At 47.0% G+C, this 19758-nt stretch overlaps 1 protein-coding gene across 1 annotated transcript in view; it reads left to right on the top strand.

Moving 5' to 3' along the window:
• The window catches only part of MDN1 (midasin AAA ATPase 1), a 1740009-nt gene that overhangs the window by 1570883 nt on the left and 149368 nt on the right, over positions 1-19758 (top strand). The window contains exons 90-91 of the mRNA XM_069235499.1: positions 13559-13711; positions 19512-19613. Of these exons, the coding sequence (XP_069091600.1) occupies positions 13559-13711; positions 19512-19613 (255 nt within the window). The remainder of the gene's footprint in view (positions 1-13558; positions 13712-19511; positions 19614-19758) is intronic.

Here is a 19758-nt window from a genome sequence, read left to right as displayed (position 1 = left end):
TTCTTTCACCTAAAATGTACCATTGTCTCCACAATTGGCACAACCCTGGCACCCAGGTAAGTCCTTTGTAACTGGTACCCCTGGTACCAAGGGCCCTGATGCCAGGGAAGGTCTCTAAGGGCTGCAGCATGACTTAGGCCACCCTAGGGACCCCTCACTCAGCACAGACACACTGCTTGCCAGCTTGTGTGTACTGGTGGGGAGAAAATGACTAAGTCGACATGGCACTCCCCTCAGGGTGCCATGCCAACCTCCCACTGCCTGTGGCATAGGTAAGTCACCCCTCTAGTAGGCCTTACAGCCCTAAGGCAGGGTGACCTATACCACAGGTGAGGGCATATGTGCATGAGCACTATGCCCCTACAGTGTCTAAGCAAAACCTTAGACATTGTAAGTGCAGGGTAGCCATAAGAGTATATGGGCTGGGAGTCTGTCAAAAACGAACTCCACAGCTCCATAATGGCTACACTGAATACTGGGAAGTTTAGTATCAAACTTCTCAGAATAATAAACCCACACTGATGCCAGTGTTGTATTTATTAAAAAATGCACACAGAGTGCATCTTAGAGATGCCCCCTGTATTTTACCCAATTGTTCAGTGCAGGACTGACTGGTCTGTGCCAGCCTGCTGCTGAGAGACGAGTTTCTGACCTCATGCGGTGAGAGCCTTTGTGCTCTCTGAGGACAGAAACAAAGCCTGCTCTGGGTGGAGGTGCTTCACACCTCCCCCCTGCAGGAACTGTAACACCTAGCAGTGAGCTTCAAAGGCTCAAGCTTCGTGTTACAATGCCCCAGGGCACTCCAGCTAGTGGAAATGCCCGCCCCCTGGACACAGCCCCCATTTTTGGCGGCAAGTCCAGGAGAGATAATGAGAAAAACAAGGAGGAGTCACTGGCCAGTCAGGACAGCCCCTAAGGTGTCCTGAGCTGAGGTGACTCTGACTTTTAGAAATCCTCCATCTTGTAGAAGGAGGATTCCCCCAATAGGGATTGGAATGTGACCCCCTCCACTTGGGAGGAGGCACAAAGAGGGTGTACCCACCCTCAGGGCTAGTAGCCATTGGCTACTAACCCCCCAGACCTTAACACGCCCTTAAATTTAGTATTTAAGGGCTCCCCTGAACCTAAGAATTTAGATTCCTGCAACTACAAGAAGAAGGACTGCCTAGCTGAAAACCCCTGCAGAGGAAGACCAGAAGACAACAACTGCCTTGGCTCCAGAAACTCACCGGCCTGTCTCCTGCCTTCCAACGAAGTCTGCTCCAGCGACGCCTTCCAAAGGGACCAGCGACCTCTGAATCCTCTGAGGACTGCCCTGCTTCGACGACGACAAGAAACTCCCGAGGACAGCGGACCTGCTCCAAAAAGACTGCAACTTTATCCAAAGAAGCAGCTTTAAAGAACCTTGCAATCTCCCCGCAAGAAGCGTGAGACTTGCAACACTGCACCCGGCGACCCCGACTCGGCTGGTGGAGAACCAACACCTCAGGGAGGACCCCCGGACTACTCTACGACTGTGAGTACCAAAACCTGTCCCCCCTGAGCCCCCACAGCGCCGCCTGCAGAGGGAATCCCGAGGCTTCCCCTGACCGCGACTCTCTGAAACCTAAGTCCCGACGCCTGGAAAAGACCCTGCACCCGCAGCCCCCAGGACCTGAAGGACCGGACTTTCACTGCAGAAGTGACCCCCAGGAGTCCCTCTCCCTTGCCCAAGTGGAGGTTTCCCCGAGGAAGCCCCCCCTTGCCTGCCTGCAGCGCTGAAGAGATCCCTTGATCTCTCATTGACTTCCATTGCGAACCCGACGCTTGTTCTAACACTGCACCCGGCCGCCCCCGCGCCGCTGAGGGTGAAATTTCTGTGTGGGCTTGTGTCCCCCCCGGTGCCCTACAAAACCCCCCTGGTCTGCCCTCCGAAGACGCGGGTACTTACCTGCTGGCAGACTGGGACCGGGGCACCCCCTTCTCTCCATTGAAGCCTATGCGTTTTGGGCACCACTTTGAACTCTGCACCTGACCGGCCCTGAGCTGCTGGTGTGGTAACTTTGGGGTTGCTCTGAACCCCCGACGGTGGGCTACCTTGGACCAAGAACTGAACCCTGTAAGTGTCTTACTTACCTGGTAAAACTAACAAAAACTTACCTCCCCCAGGAACTGTGAAAATTGCACTAAGTGTCCACTTTTAAAGTAGCTATTTGTGAATAACTTGAAAAGTATACATGCAATTGAAATGATTCAAAGTTCCTAATGTACTTACCTGCAATACCTTTCAAACAAGATATTACATGTTAAATTTGAACCTGTGGTTCTTAAAATAAACTAAGAAAAGATATTTTTCTATAACAAAACCTATTGGCTGGATTTGTCTCTGAGTGTGTGTACCTCATTTATTGTCTTTGTGTATGTACAACAAATGCTTAACACTACTCCTTGGATAAGCCTACTGCTCGACCACACTACCACAAAATAGAGCATTAGTATTATCTCTTTTACCACTATTTTACCTCTAAGGGGAACCCTTGGACTCTGTGCATGCTATTCCTTACTTTGAAATAGCACATACAGAGCCAACTTCCTACAATTCCCCTTCAATTCTGCCTAATAATTGTGTGTGTGTGGTGAATTGGAAACTAAAATGGAAGTGATCAAAGTCTATACAATTATGTTTTGACCATGTATGAGCAGTAAGTGGGGACACACAATGGTGACCCTGTCTTATAATACAAAATGAAAATAGAGAATGTTAGTAAAATGAAGCTCAGAATATTTGTGTGGCCGGCATTGGAACAAATATCTTTAAAAAGTAAAAGAGGTATATTTATAGTCAAGTGGTTGAAAAAAATGTTTTAAAAATGTACGGGTAGTTAAAAATAAACTCCTTGAATAATCATAAAATAAAAGAGAAAATACTAAAATGGATATTAGAAATAAAGTGGAACAAGATGAAAGGAAGAGAGTGAATAAAGAAATCATAATTGGTTTAAATTGCAAGGATTAAAGAGGATAAGTTGTATCGAATAGCTGAGTAAACAATGTAGGAACAAGTTTGGACACAGGTAATAGTCTGAGATGAAAAAGAATGAATTTTTCCTCAGAAAGTTGGAACTTTTCTAGAGAGAAAAAAAATAATAACTTCTGTGCCTGTGGAAGAAGAGAAATGGAAAGTGCAGGAAGCTGGCTATCTATGTAGTGTACCAAATGTAGGGGTACACCATGCAGATAGTCCAGACGAACATTATTGGTTTACAGGGGCTTACTTTAATAATACACAGTGATCTATTTGTGGTAGTGTGGTCAAGCAGCTTAGGCTTATCAGAGGGGAGTGCTGAGCATTTGTTGTACACAGTCCATAAATGAGACAAACGCTCAATTAGAAACCTGAGACCAGTTTAGAAAAAAAACATAGATTTCTTGACACCAAGTTTATAGATATTGTTTAAGTACTTTAGAAGTTTTGGCTTTTCATATGAAGAACAGTAGAAATAGCAAGCTGTCAGATTGGAGGCATGAGCCTTAAACGTGGTCATGTTATCCTATGGAAAACGCATACACTAAATTGAAATACTTGCAAACGGTTTTCATGGTTCTTCTCTGAGACTTAAGAGACTTAAGGGTCAAGGTCCAAGAAACCGCCAGTAGTTCGGTTTTACCTGCCCTGATGTGTCTGGGTGCAGAGGTGCTGGTCACATTGGTAGTCTTGAGCGCTACGTAGTAAAGTCAGTGACGAAGTACCTGCAAAGGAAAAGGCTGCAATTGGGAGACCGTGGGACCTGTTCGGCAGAACCCACATGGGGGCTCTGCTCTTCAGGGTCTCTGGAGCACGAAGACAAAGTTGGTTGAAGTGGGCCAGGTTTGGGGAGCTTGGGTGCAGAGGTGTTTTGTCCAACGGGTCGCTCGAGTCAGAGGCTCTCACTTGGTTTTGGGTGACCTGGAGAGGGAGAGAAAACAAGACTGATGGGCCCTTCTTGGTGATGGCCTTGCACCTGTGGTGTCCAGGCTGGACACACAACTAACCTTGGTACTTGCAAGGGCTCTGGTACCCCACGTATTGGTACTAGGAGGCTCTGGGGAGACTCAGCGTCTCAAGACTTGGTAAAGCGATGGGGCTGACCTCCTGGACTCTGTGTCCTCCCCCTGACGAGTTGCTGCCTCAATGTCAGCAAAATGGTGAACTGGGCATTTGCGGTCAGTGCCTGCAGGTGCAGGGAGATGGCTTATTCACCTCAAGGGAGGTGCTTTTTGTTTAGTGAAGTACTGGACATACCTCTAGGGTCCCCTGGGATCACTACACCCCCTATATTACCACTTCCTGTGGGGTGTGGGCATATTCCTGACCCAGAGTTCCTAGTTTCATCAAAAACAAGATGGTGAAACTCCTACTGGAATGTTCACTTCAGGTAGCCCACCTTAGGGATGTGACTAGCCTAGAAGTGTAATGCGCCTCCTGAATAACTGATTTCCAGCATGCTCTGGTGCCAAATGGATCCCAGGGCAGTGTGGGTGGCATTCCCAAGGACTGGGGGAAGCCTGGGTTGCATACCAAAGGTGGCAGGGGCTTTGAAGCCCCTGTCTCTGATATGATAAATCGCTAGCCATCCTGCTGGGGGAGGTGTGATCACCTTCCTCCGGAGCAGGCATTGTTTCTGGCCTCTGAGAGCATGGGCTCTCACCTGCAGGGGCTCAAACTCATCTGTGATGGCAAGCTGGTCGATACCAGTCAGCCAGCACACTAGGAGATTAGTAGGGTTTCGGGGTGCACATCTAAGGTGCCCTCTGTGTGCATGTCATAATAAATCCAATACTGGCATCAGTATGGATTTATTAAGACAAGGTGTTTGATACAAAACACCATTAGTTTCAGTGAGGCCATCATATAGCTGGATCACTCGTAACGTAATGTCCAGTACACATCCTTAAGATGGCTGCCTGATCGCTTGCAATGTCTAGCAATGGAGCTACACATCACAGGGGCCCATCTGCTCATGCAGAAGGCCCCTCACACATAATATAATGCAACCTCCCTTAGGGGCATTAGGGACTGCTGCAGTCCCTTCCTGCCTTCCCCAGGTTCACATGCTCCTTCCCATCGACATTTTCCACGCTGAAGGATGCAAAGACCCACAGGGGGCTTCCTCCTTCAGTCACTAGACACTCCTCTTGTGACCCCGACAGCCCCTTTGACCCTCTCAACCTCTAAGACAGATCTTTCAAGCTATGTCACAAAGGTGACTCTTGGGATGTCTATGATGTTGTAGCCCCACTCTCCCCTGGAAATACCCCTGTCTATCACAAGGACATCCGGCAGTCAGCCACCTTTCATAAGACGGAAATGTATGTCCTCCACGAGGAAGACTATTTTCTTGCTGAGACATTTCTAGATCGGAACAAACTGACATTTCTGCTCATGTTTAAGGGAAGGCTCAAGTTCACCCCCTTTAAGGCCAGTGGGGGTGGGGAAAAAGTACAAATCCACCCTCAGTTAACCTGGCTATGTCGCTATCATGTACCACCTGACAACCCAGCAAGCAAGCTTCGATCCAAGCCTCAGGCGAGGTCTGCTGCCTGATTAGGAGAGCAAGAGGCTGAAGGCAGCTGACAAGAGAGTAGCTGTATGAGGGCATAAGCAGGCCCCTCAGCACTATCACAGGAGACCTGGCATTGGAATGTCTGCCACCGCATACAATTATGTAGGGCTACCTTCTAGGATTGGAGAAAGGCTTAGCACACTGGCTCGGCAGAACACATCAGCAAGTCTACAAGTCCATGAGTGTGAACTCTACCTGCAAGTCCTACTTCAGCACTTCCAGCTCTGAGGAACCCTACAGATGAACCTTGATGCATCCAAGTCACATCTGAAAATCCCCAAGGACGGACTGAATGCATCAGTCTGTGATTGTACTTTCCCACTCACCATTCCCTCGTCCTCTATCTTCTTTCCATCACCAACATGCTGAGGGGGAGGTGGGGTTTGGCGGACATAGCATTAATATGCAACGGGAGAAAGAAGGAACGGGGCAAAGATTGCAAGGTGGAGTCCAGGGGAAGTGTAGAAGTAATACTGGGAGGAATAATGGAATGCAGATCAAGGCAACTGGAGGACAAAAATGAAACCACACAGAGGGTGCAAAGCAAACAAATGGGGAGAGAGCAACGTTGAGCTGGGGAAGGAACAGTAACCAGTGGGGGGGTTGGGGGAGAGGAGGGAGAGAGAAGAACACCGGCAAGAGGGAGAGCTCTCCAAATATTTTGAGACGGGACAGTCACAGACCACGTGAGTCGAACTTGCAAGTGAAAAAGGCCGCTTTAATGAGACAGGTGCATCGACTTCTATTAATCAACCCTTGGCAATAAGCCATAAAAACTACCGTAAAACCCTGGCCTCACTGTACAATAAAAAAAAGTCTCCCTCCCCCTAAATAACCTCTCACATGTCTAAACCACGCACAACTTTTCTTTACTCTCAACTTCCAACCATAACTGTACATACTCCCAACAGTTGCCTTCCTCTTATCTTCAAACTACCCCCCGCCCCTCCCCCATCTCCCACTAGGTATCAAACTGCCCAACTTTCTTTCAAACAACCAACTGCCAGGCATGCACCTGCTCAACAGTTTTCTTGATATTCTAAACTCCTCTAGCCCCTATTATGAGAAAGGGGGACAGGGCGGGCAATGCCGCAGCCAGTCTTTTCTCCCTGCGGTCCTTAGACTGCATCACTCGCCCAACATCCCCTGTGGATTGGGCCCAAGATGCCCACTCCCCCAAGCCCTCACTGCACGGAGGAGGAAAGAACGCACGCTACGGACAAAGAGGAGATAAATGGGAAACAATTGCAGTATCTTGGAATGCCTAATATAAAAATAAACAAGCATTGGCAAAACCAATAGGTCTTGCCTATGCAAGAGCTATTGGATTTGCCAATGTCTTTTATCCATCTCGTAGAGTAGTACGGCTGCGTAGCATAGCATAAAGGTAGAAAAAAATAACGATATGGCATGGCCAGTGCTTGCCAGGTCATAGGTTACTTACAGCGTGCATCACGGACAACAGCAGTGAAGTACGGAGACAACTCCTAAAAATGCTGATGCCCATACTTCTTCAGATGCCCACATCCACAGTCCACGGGTAATGCACTATGAATGAACTGGTCAGCACTCTTTGCTTATGTTTTTCCACCTATCCTGCTGCTTCCATGCATGGTTTGAAGATATGATAAACATATCTGACTAGTGGCAGATTCCTTAACTTAGAATTACCCACAGGTGTCAGTCGGGATCCAACAATTTTACTTGAGCAGTACATCTGCATGCCATTAGGTGGCATTGATCTACTCCACGTTCAGTGGTGGCCGTGCCAAAAATGACATTGTGGATCCTATACAGGTGCCACTCCAGCATCCTGATGTCAGTTATTTTCTTTCCGCGCCAGCCAGCACTGATACGAAGAGAGCTACCTCTTAGTCAACTTTTTTTTTATTTTTTTATTTTTTTTTATTTTTCTTTTGTGAAAGCTTTTTTGAGGTATTGCAAATCCTGGTGCATTGAGGATGTCATCGAAGAAAAGTTCAAGCCCTTTAGTTCTCGTCAACAGGCTATGTCCGAGACAGATTTGCACCTTGTGTGTCTTTTGTTCCTGGAGCTCGACCACCATCCGAAATCGTCCTCTGAGTGTGAGGACATTAATCTAAAAGCTTTGGGGGAGCAGTCCCTGAAGCTAATGGTGCCTCGACTGCGCAAGTCAAGTTCTCAGTCAAGAGGAAGATCTTGATCAAGACAAAGGCCTCTGGATCGGTCACAGTTCTCCCCCCCCCCCCCCCCATCATCCAAGTCCTCAGGATGATCTGGTAAGTCGAGACATAAGTCGTCGAAGCGCCCTTGGACTTCTCCTTGTCTGTCAGCCTATCAGACGAGGGAGCATCATTGTTCTGTGCTGACTCTGCACCTCCCCGAGTTTCCGGGAGCCGTAACAACCCCTGTCCAATTGAAGGAGTCCAAGCGCTTTATTTTTGGGCAGTTCAACACCGCTGATGCACCTTCATGTCCTGCGTAATCCTAAGGAGCCCCTTTGAGTTCAGTGCTGGTGGCTTCGGCCATGGCATTGAGGGGCGCCAGTGGATCCAGCCCTGGATCCCGACTGGCGTCAGTCATTCCACCCCAATCTTCCCCGATACTCCTGGCACAGCCTGTGCTCCCAAGCGTCACCATCTGCATTCTTATTGACTGGCATCATAAGAAGTTGACCCCCAAGCTAGCAGGAGCCTTGCCTCCTATGTCATTTCCTGAGCCCCTTTCCTATGGGCTCGGTTATGATGGACTCTTTTTAGAATATCAGCTCCAAGATCCTATTGACTGGTGTGCAGACTTGAGTGAGACCAGCGGACTGGATACTTCTCAAGATACTGGCATGTTTTCTCCCCCAACTGTGGCTGTGGAGAAGGGAGCTTGATATTCAGTGGTGGGGCTAAGAGCAGCTAAGTTTCTGGATCTTGAGTTGTCTTTGGTGGCAGTCAGGACTAACCTCCTGACAGAGGTGCTTTATCCTGGAGCTTCATGCTCCCGTTTAATGAAGCCCTTACCGATATCTCCTGGTACCTAGTCCAGACCCAGGACAGGGGCTCCTGTGAATGGGACAGTTGCCCACCGCTGTCACCCTGGGCAACCCAAGCTTTCTGATGCAACACCCCACCCCTGAGTGCTTGGTTATCCATGTCTTCACTTCCCAGCGTGCATTCCCTTTCTGCACTCCTGGATAGGGAATCCAAAAGGCTGGACACACTTGGTTAGAAGATTTCTCTCCCACCACCCTTGCATTGCAGTCTGTGAACACCGTGTGGCTTTTGGGCTGTTACTCCCACACACTGTGGGATACGGTTGCGTACGTGCTGCCACGGATCCCAGAGGAGGCCCCAGCTGTACTCTCTTAGGCAGTTGCTGATAAAAGAGAGGCAGCAATGTTCATAATCCAATGTGGACTGGTAATGACTGACTTACTGGGCAGAGCAGTTTCATTGATGGTGGCCCTGAGGCACCACTCCTGGTTGAGGACTTCTGGCTTTTCAGGGGATGTCCAGGCCAATCTGATGGACATGCCCTTTGATGGCACACGTCCCTTCATAGACAAGCGGGACTCTGAGCTCGAGCGATTCAAGAATTATATTCCTATGGCCAGGTCCTTTGGCCTTGTGACTGCCCCTTGTGTCCCCCACAGTCTGCCTTTCGCCCAACCGCATTCGTTCCAAACTATCCACCATGCCACACATGCTGCCCCGTCTCTGACTGGGATACACTGACCTCCTGCAGTTTGTTAGGTCAGGAGCACTTTAAGTTCACCATTCTTCCCTTTGGCCTTACCAGCGCCCGGCGGATGTTCACCAAGGTGTTGACAGTGGTTGTAACTCATCTGTGAAGATCAGGAATGCCTATCTCTGCAACTGGCTGTTGAAGGCGAGCTCATCCCAGGCAGTCCTCTCCCACCGTCAGACTGTCAGACCTTCTGCATTCGTTGGACTTCACTATCAACGTGCGAAAGTCACAATTGACTCTCTCAATTGTTCCCTTCTATCGAAGCTGTTCTGGACACAGTGCAGTTTCTGGCATATCCTCCCGATGGCTAATCAGGGATAATCAGGCTATGATAACGATGTTTCAGCCTCTATCCTGGATTTCGATGAGACTGACTCTGAGGTTGCTGGGCATCACAGCCTCCTGCATCCTGTTAGAGACGTATGCCCTCTGTCTAATGCAGGTTTGGCAGTCAGATCTGAAGTTCCAGTGGGCGCAGCTTCTGGGGAATCTCTCTGACATGGTCCAGATCTCGGAGGGAATGACAAGACATGCAGTGGTGGCTCACAAACTGCGCTTGTGTCTGAGGTAGAACCCTCTCCCTTCCCCATCCAGATCTGACAGCAGTGGCAGGTGTGCCACTCCTGGGATTGGGCAGCCATCTTGGAGAGGTGGGGATCAGAAGTCTGGTCTTCGGCAGAAGCAAGGTTCCACATCGACATTCTGGAGCTCCGAGCGATCCAACTGACAGTGAAAGCCTTTGTACCTTCCAACAAGGGAAGGCTAGTGTAGGTGTCCATGGACAACACCAGTGCTATGTGTTACTGCAACAAGAATGGCAGGATAGGGTCGCAGCCTCTTTGTCAAGAGGCTATTAGCCTCCGAACGTGGCTGGAACAACAGGGCATATCCATGGTAGTTCAAAATCTGGCAGGCTCTATGAAGGTCAGAGCGGACAAAATTAGCTAAAAATGCCTAGCTGATCAAGAATGGCGTCTCCATCCAGACATGGTGCAGTGTCTCTTTTAGCAGTGGGGAGAGCCTTGGTTAGATTTGTTCGCCTCCACTGAGAACGCGTAATATCAGCAGTTTTGCGTGCTGAAGTTTCCAAGGCGGCAGTCGCTGAGAGTTGCTTTTTGTCTTCAGTGGAATTCATGCCTTCTGAACGCTGTTCCGCCCCTACCACTCCTCCCCAGATTTCTCAAGAAAATTAGGAACCCCCTGGCCCAAGTAATCCTTGTGGCCCCAGGCTGGGCACGGAGAGTCTGTTATCCCGAACTGTCAAGCATGTCCATCAATACTCCAACCAGACTGCCCATTGGGAAACTCTTTTGTTGCAGCAGCAGGGGAAGATTCTTCACCTGAACCTGTCCACTCTGTCTTCTTGGGTTGAGATTGAACGGTGACAGTTGACAGCTTTTGACCTTCCTCACTAAGTCTGTAATATCATCTTGTCGGCCAGGTGTCCCTCCACCAAAATGGTGTACGCCTGTTGTTGGCGAAAATTTGCGGCATGGTGCTCAGACGAGTGTGTTGATCCCATTTCTCCTCCTCTTTCTGAGGTTCTACTTTTTATTCTTTACCTTGCCAAGCAGGGCTCTGCTATGGGTACTCTTAAGAGTTATTTATCTCCTGTTTCTGCTTTGTTTTGGTTGCCTGATCAACCCTCCTAGTTCGTGTATCCTATTGTACCTAGGTTCCTCAAATGTCTTACTCACCTCTTCCCTCCATCTCTATTCATTATACACTAGTAGGGTCTTACTTTGGTTCTGACCTTTTTGATGTGCACTCTCTTCGAGCCTCATCATAACAGTCCCCTCAGGCGTCTCACATTGAAAGCAGCCTTCTTTGTGGCAATCATATGTGCCCGCAGAGTGAGCGAGCCGCAGACCTTATCATCTAAGCCACCCTAACACTCTATCCTGACAAAGTGGTGCTTCACACTATGGCCTCTTTTCTGCAAAAAGTGGTCACACCTTTTCATGTAGGCCAATCTGTCATCTTGCCTACTTTTTACGCACCCTCAGATCCTTCTGAGTTAGAGGAGAGACTCCACTGCCTGAGCCAAAAAGAGCGTTGGCGTTTTCCCTTTATCATACAAAAGAGTTTTTGGTGTATGACCAACTCTTCCTGAGGTCAGTGGCTGGGATATAAAAGGTCGAACCGTGCAGATGCGGAACATCTCCGGATGGGTCGTAGTCTGCATTAAGATTTGCAACACATTGGCCAAAAAGCAACCTCCTAAGGGCTTGCAAGCTCATTCCACCCGAGCTGAAGCTGCAACCACTGTGTTAGCATGCAGAGTTCTGGTCATCTGTCAGGCAGCGATGTGGGGATCTCTGCACACGTTTACCAAACACTACTGCCTGGACAATCAGGTCCATAGGTACAGGCACTTTGACCATTTGGTCCTTCAGGACTTTCTCGTCTGAAATTGGTTTGCAGACCCACCTCCCGAGATGGTATTGTGTGGGTATCTATTCAAGGGTAAGGAATCTACAGTTAGAAGTCTTTATCAGATGAACAAATAACTCCCTGAAAGAGAAGTCTTTCCCCCTAGAAATCCATTCACAGAGCGGGTAGGATTTGTTTAAGGAATCTGCAGCTAGATATAGTCTCTACCAGATAAGGCGTTACAAAAGGTAAGTACCTTGTTCTTCAGGAGGTGTATTGCGCTTCCTGGCTAGTCACACCCCTAAGCTGGGCTACCTGAAGTGGACACTTGAGAAGGGGGGGGGGTGTCTACCATCTTGTTTTTGCTGGAACTCTGAGTTAAATCCATGCCCACTCTCCACAGAAAGTGGTCATATAGGGGTGTAGTCACCCCGGGTAAGTAGCCCATTGGCTATTACCCTACACTCCCCTAAAAACCCAAACCCTACTCTACTGCTGGAACCTTGACATTTGCAGCAACCGGACTTGTCCAAAAGCTGTGCATCCTCCCAAAGCTGTGGAGGAATCTCCAATGCTTCAACAACAAGGCAGTATCCCCCTTGTGGTGGAGGAGCCATTTCCCTGCATCTGCAGATATGGACCTCATCTGTCTGGGAACCCGTGCTGTTGCCCATCGGGCCCACCAAAGGAGCAGCATGGCAGGAGGAGATTATTGGGGCCCTCACTGGGTAGTTTCTAGAAGCTAGACCCTCCATGAGCCCCCTTGCGCCAATACTGTGCGCCCATCAAGGCTTGTTTGTGTCCAGTCCGGACAGCACCACTGCCTAGAATTACCTGCACATCGAGGGACTTCAGGAAAGGCGAGCTCCACATCCAGAGTGGCCCTGCTGTTTTTTGTTTTTGTTTTCCTCCCTTTCAGGTTGACCAAGAACCATGGAAGCCCCAACTCTTGGGTGGCCAGCTAACCAGCACCTCTGCTGTTAAGTGTCCCCTCCCCACCTCCCCCAGCCCCGTACTAGACTTCTGCCTGTGTCCTCTTGGCCTGGGAGCCCACACGAGCCTAGCCCCATGTTGGGTTCTGCTGGACTTGTCCCCGAGTCCCCCTTACAGACTCTACTGCTTTGACAAGTCCCCTTAAACTTTCACCGCTGTAGCTCTCGAGGCTACCAACGCGATCAGCACCTCTCAGACACACCAGAACAGATAAACCCAAACTGCTGGTGGTACTTTGGACTTTGGTCCCCAGCACCTTAAGTACTAAAGAATACCTTCTACAACCATTTGCAAGTATACCTATGCCATGTATGTGTCTCCCATAGGATAACATTACCGTGTTCGAGGATCATGCCTCCTATCGGACAACTTTGCTATTTTTACTGTTTTTCTGTAAAAATCAATAACTTCTTAAGTACTTACCCAATATTGATGATCTTGGTGTCTAAATATATATAAAAATATGTAAAATTTTTCTAAATTGGTCTCTGGTTTCTTTTTGAGTGTGTTTCTCATTTATTGACTCTGTATATACAACAAATACTTGTTACATCACTTGCCTCTTATAATCCTAAACTGCTCAACCACACTACCACAAGTAAAGCATTTGGGATTATTAAAATATGCCCCTGTAAACCAATGTGGGTCGTCTGGACTGTTTGCATGGTGTACCCCTACATTGGTACACTACACAAAAAGCCAGCTTCCTACACTAGAGAGGAGCCATGGAGTGATTAAGGACATCATTGGAGGGTTATTGAGAGGGAAACCGTGGAGGGGGAGGTAATTGGTGGTGCACCAACAAAGAATGTCACACCAGGTGCCCTGAGCTCTAAAGCCAGCCTTGAGTGTGATTTTAATATTTTCTGATTTGTGTATCTGGGAATTCTCAGGAGGAAGAGCCGGCTACAGAGGAGGAGGATATACCAGAATGCTTAGATCGGATGGAGCATGAATCAAGTGGCAAAACAGCTGAAGAAAACTTGCAGAGCGAGAGTGCTGTTGAGCAGGCCGGTGCAGCTTCAGAGAAGGACCAAGCCAAAGAGGTAAAGTAGACATAATCTAGAAAAAATACATATTTTGGCATTGCATGCCTATATCATGTCCTGGTAGCTGTTACAATGTTGTGGCCTTTGTTTAAGCAGAGTATGCTTGGCACACTAAGATTGTCAATCTAGCTGAATGTTTTGGTCTTTTAGCTCTCAGCGGTTTCACTGTTGTCTGTAAAAAAAAAAAAAAAGAAAAAAGAAAAAAAAAATTCTTAGTCTCAAAACATTACAACTAAACTTAATTGGACTTAAAAGTTGGATCAGGATATTTTGTTTTAGCAATGCTATCTTTGCACCGTTAGTAGGTAGCCCCATAGGGTTCGGCATCGATTTCATACCACTCAAGGAGTAACAGCAACAAGCCATACATAACCCTTTCTGTGCTGACATCAGCTCCGTTCTTTCTGTCCCCTTTAACATGGATCAAGAGCTCCACTTCCAACTTTATTTGTTTTCCTAATAACTCAGAATTATCCAGTCACTGAAATCAATAGGAGTCAAACCGCTCTATCACTGCAGGAAGCAGATATCAGTCACGGACCCACACAACATGTGGCAGTGGTGCTTGGGCTCTGGCCATGGCTTGAATATGTGCAATAAGTGAGCCCTAATGCACCCGAAAATGGCCAGGGAGCAGGAGGTGAAGCTATATATGAAACATAGAAGTTGTGAAGAGATTGTGTTTGAAGCAGGTCCCACTCCAAATCACTTTTCTATTTTTGGTCATGTTTGTGCCCCGCAAACTCCATTTCCTGCTCATAATCTTCCTCTATTTAAAAAAAACAAAAAAGTGCAAGAAAGCTAAGCAGGACTCAACTTCATCCTGCTACTGAAAGTCTAGCGAGAAGCAGAATTGCGATGCCAGTCTCTGAACTCGAACCCATATTGGCCCACAGCATGTCTATGCCGCACAATGAAATAACTAAGGATCAACCAGGGCTTGTACAGCGAGACCTTCAACCTTGGCAACTCTCTCGTTGCCAGCAGTATTAGAGGCCTGAAGGCACTATTCGGGTCTATCACCAGTGCAGCCCAGGTCATAGCTTAAAGCCCTCACAAAACAGATGATTGAGGAGGCGGATAATCTGCTCCTGTCTCATTAAGCTGATGAAGGCTGTACTTTGATTTGTAAAATGCCAGTGAGCTCAGGTACATTGAGGAACAGAGTTGGACACAACATCTAGTCCACTAATGGAAAGTGCCTCCTTTACTGTAGTTTGGGAAGAGCAGCAGGATTACTAGATGTGCAGTTGTCTACTCTAGATACCAAAGCCAATTTATTGACTGAAATACGTTAACCTGATCCTACTTCAACTGAGCCACTGTTACCATTTAACAAAACCCTTAAGGACAATCCAGGCCAGTTGGTCTAAGCCACACACCCCATCTGGTCGCTGGCCAGAGGGCACAGATCATTCCATGTCTAACCCTAACATTTTGCCAAAACACTTAATGCCTGAAAGCCTTGTGGCGACAGCATCCAGCAGTAAAGGCAATCCAAGTGATTTTCCTTGAAGCCCCATTGATAGGAAATTGAACTGTATTATTGCCTTTGGCAAGAAAATGTTTTCCTCGGCTAGTGTTGCTTCAATATCTTTGAATCCTTTTTACCTTTGAAGCAGGTACACCCATGCCTTAAAGAAGATTATCAGTGTGAGCTGGCTAGCTGTCCCATAGGACCTTCAAGACTCTCTCACCCATCAATCCAAATGGACAGGAGGCAGCATGGTGTGTGTTGTGTGGACCTAGACACCACCAGCTGCCTAGGCCATGCTGTTATTGGCACGCCTGGATGACCTCAACTGGGCTTTCAGGTGCTGTACAAACCTTTCTTACGGACTTGCCCTTTGGTAGCTCTTTACTACTCGGAAAAGGGCCGTTAGCACTAAAGCTATTTAAAGTTAGTCAGACCACAGATATTCTTCGGAAGTACCAATCAGACAATTACCCCTGCAGTATAGAAAGTTTAGGTGCTATTCTGAGGCCTTGCTTACAGACTATATCAACTTTCTCAGTCAGTGCAGATGCATTCTCAACCCAGTCTGTCTACGGAGTGTGGTGCTGTATGTGAATTAGTAGAAAAACAAAAACTGAGAAAGCTCATTGGAAGAAACCAAATAATGAAAAGGCAGTTTAAAGGCAAGACAATTTTAAGGAAATAGAAATAAATCGAAAATTAAAGAAAACATTTTAAAGATTTTTGTTTCTTTTTTAAGGACAAATCCATAATGACATTAAAATTGGACTTGGAGGAAGAGAAGGGTGTTGGGGTTCTGGGATCGGTAATGGGGGTGTAGGAAGTACCCTCTTATGACATAATCACCCCCACTTTTTGCTCACTGGCACTGAGGTTTTTCAACTGAGGTATACTGGGCCCCTGATAACCAGGTCCCCTGTCCTCTTACCTTAAAATGAAGTGTATGTCTAAATTGCACCCAATTGGCATACACTCCAGTGCCACTGTAAGTTGCTAGTAAATGATATCTAGGGTCTGGGTACTGGAGAGTGTCCCTAAGGGCTGCAGCATGTATTGTGCCACCCCAAGGGACCCCCCCCAATAAATTGCATCCAGCTTGCCATCGCAGACTGTATGTCACGGTGAGAGCCATGAGGGAAAACACGACTTGGCACACACATTTGTTCTCTGGCCCAGTCACTGCATCTAAATACTTGTAAGCCACCCCTAGAGCAGGCCTTGGAGCCCTAAGGCAGGGTGCATTATATCTGATGTGAGGACATATCTGAATGCGCAGATATGCCCCTCTGATGTCTACTTCAATTACTTACACATTGCAAGTGAACAGGGAAGCCATTTTAAGGTATGCTTTTAGGATTATTTCTCTAACAGCTGTAAAATAATAAGGGTCATCTGTAGTATATGAATAGTGTATCCTTAGATTCAGTACACTACATAGCTTGTTTCCTACAGGGTGTTTTAGGGGTTAGACATGGGTGAAGTCCAGGTGTAGAAAGGGGTTTTAGAATTCTGGAATGGGTGGAGTTTTAGGGGTGGTGAAGGGTTTCTAGGGTTCACGGATCCGTGGAGATTTAGGGCAATGAAGGTTTATTAGGGTTCAGAGAAGTGTAGGAGTGTTGAGGATTTTAGGGTTCACAGATGGGCACCGTTCAAGGCTCGTAAGGGTTTTTTGAGGTTCTGTGATGGATAGAGTTTAGGAATGGTGAGGATTTTAGTTATGGACCGAGTTTACGGTGGTGAGGGATCTTAGAGGTTGGGAATGGACGGAGTTTAAGGGCAGAACATGTTTTAGGGTCCGGAATGAGTGGAATTTGTGGTGATGGTGATGTAAAGGCTTCAGTGTTAGGTGTAATTTAGGCATGGTAAGCGGCTTTTAGGAGAAAAAAATAGATCATGTTTAGGGTTTTTAGTGGGTGTTTAGGAATGAGTGGTGTTTAGAGGAGGTGAGGGGTCAGTGAACAAAAGGTGTCCATAGTAACTGATATTGTAAAATACTTAACCAAAGTAATGTCCCATGAAGTAAAGCACAGAAATAAATACCTCAGACAAAAATTATTCTGGATGTAAGACCTGCAATATTTACATCTTTAAAAAGAAGCATGTACAAGCCAATTTCAAAATAAGACATTCTACATATTGGTTTCTATGAAATGGTAAATGGCATTCATCTAACAAGTTTCTGCTAACCAGTTTAGGGAAACTGGTTTCTCAGTAATTGTATTCCGTTAAATAGTTTTTCTATTAAATCATGTACAACCTTGGTGCCCTCTGGAGCTATTCACCCCAGCAAGGACTGCAAGTCTCCAACTATTCCTCTCTAGTAGGGTATAATATTTCCCTCACACCAGCCCAATGAGTTATGCAAATTGTTCAAAAGAGCTGCGACCTGTGTTTCACTTTGTCCCAGCCTCTTATTTATTCCATACCAGAGACATTTTCACAGGACCACACCTTTATTTTGATTCAAGAAGTTTCTCCTCCTGGACAAAGGTGCCATTTAGTAGGTACTAGACTCCGAGTGGTTCACTATGTACCTTGTTTCCTCATACCAAAGAGGGATGACGTCTCAGACCTATACTAGCCCTTCCGCCATTGTATGCCTTTAAAAGGACAAATTCAGAATGCTTAAGCTGGCTCATATCATTTCTGTTTTGGTTTCTGGGAACTGGATGGCATTCAAAGGATTTGCAGGATGCATATTTCATATACCCAGCCTATAGTCTCACAGCCAGAGCCTGCGGTTTACAATGGTGTTGCAACACTTCCAATTTGCTGTTCTGCCCTTCAGTCTTACCGCAACCTCTCAAGTGTTAATGAAAAGTTACTTTCCTACCGTCATCTGGGAAGGTTGGGATGGCACGACTGACACGATTCAATGGTCGAATGTGTCCCTGGGTGCTAAATCCGCTAAATCCGCCGGGGTGGAACCCAAAGAGACCTTTGCCAAGTCCTTGGGGATCGAAGGCATTCCAGCGGAGTCAGACTGCCCAAATATGAGGCGCATAGTCTCGTTGAGCAGGGGTGGCTTCACTCCCGGAATCTCGGGGAGTAGCAGAGCTGCCTTAGAAGCAGGCTCCGAGGTCAGAGTCCTAGAGTGACAACACTCTTTTTCCCACATCATAACAGCCGAAAGGCTGGGAGAAGTCGAAGAACGCTTGCTCTTTTTATACATCTTCTTGTGCTTACCTGATCGTCCCAAGGATTGAGTGGGACGAGGAAGAATGAGGGCTCCGCAACCATTCTCAAGACCTTCCTTGTGACCGGGAACGACGTGGAGGGCAGCACCGGGCTGCCTTGAACTTTAGGGACGGCTCCCTCAAAGCTTTCGGATTCATGGCCCTGCACTCAGAGCACAATTTCGGCTCATGGTCGCACTCCAAACACCACAAACACACAAGATGTGGATCCGTCACTGACATCATCTGATGACAGGAGTCACAGGGCTTAAACCCAGTCTTCTGTGTCGACATCTCAATGCACCACGAGTATTTAAAAAAAAAAAAAAAAGGATTTGACAAACATTGAAAAGTCCAGTCAAAAAGTGACTTTAGGGATAGCTATTCTTTGGATCTGCTCAAGGCTGACGTGGAAAGAGAAGAATTGATGTCAGCATGCGGGCAGGTCCAGCGAGTACTGCTTAAGAAAAATCTACAGATCCAGACTCATGCCTATGGGAATTTCCAAGGTAAGGAATCTGCATTTAGAAGTCTATATCAGATGTAAGTGATACTGCTTGTCACAGCGCATCTTCAGAGGTCGGGGATACATGCATTCCTGTGGATGATGAGCTCTCTGTGGGGTTCACTAGAACCAATAAAGGCAAGCCGGTGTAAAAGAGAACTCTGTCAAAGTGGATTCTCATCTGCATTAAGATCTGTTACATCCAGACTATGAAGGAACCCCTAGGAGGCCTGTGGTTTTGTAGGCGTATGGATTTGTAGGCCTGTCGGCTCATCCCTCCGTGGTCAAAGCCACAACAAAGGAGTTGCAGAGGGCGTATTCCAGTTCTGTACACCTGCCAGGCTGCAACATGGGTTTGATATTCACAAAACACGAATGCGTGGATCATTGTTGGAATAAATCTACAGTGAGGGCGAATATCCACCAGAAAGGTGATTTCTAAACAGTGATGTCTTTTGTGAGTTAAAGAACCTTCATCTATGAATTCCTTATTCCAAGTTTGATTATTATTTTACAGTGTGTTATTTTAGTAAAGCAGGATATGCTTTATGTGGTGTTCTTAGGTATGGTTTTCATTGTGTACTGTGTTTGGATTTATCCAAGAGCTGTTTGATGAGCACTTTCTCCATCTTCTCCTAGGAGCATGGGAGCGGAGCGGCAGATGCTAATCAGTCCGAAGGCCATGAATCCAATCTAATGGCACGATTAGCTTCCCAAAAACAAAGCACAAGACAAACTCAGGTATTTTTTCCAAATCTTATTTCTTTATAAAATCACAAATAACCCATTATACTCTTGGTAGTTTACCCCCTCCTTCTTCAGTAAACTAATCTAGTCCCAATAGCTTGTATCTGTGGTAAACCTATGTTAGCAAGTGTAGTTTCTC

This window comes from Pleurodeles waltl, chromosome 5 (assembly GCF_031143425.1).
Source record: "Pleurodeles waltl isolate 20211129_DDA chromosome 5, aPleWal1.hap1.20221129, whole genome shotgun sequence".
In the NCBI taxonomy this organism is placed as follows: Eukaryota; Metazoa; Chordata; class Amphibia; order Caudata; family Salamandridae; genus Pleurodeles; species Pleurodeles waltl.
Note: the sequence above shows the minus strand (reverse complement) of the source record. Positions and strands in the feature narration are given on the sequence as shown.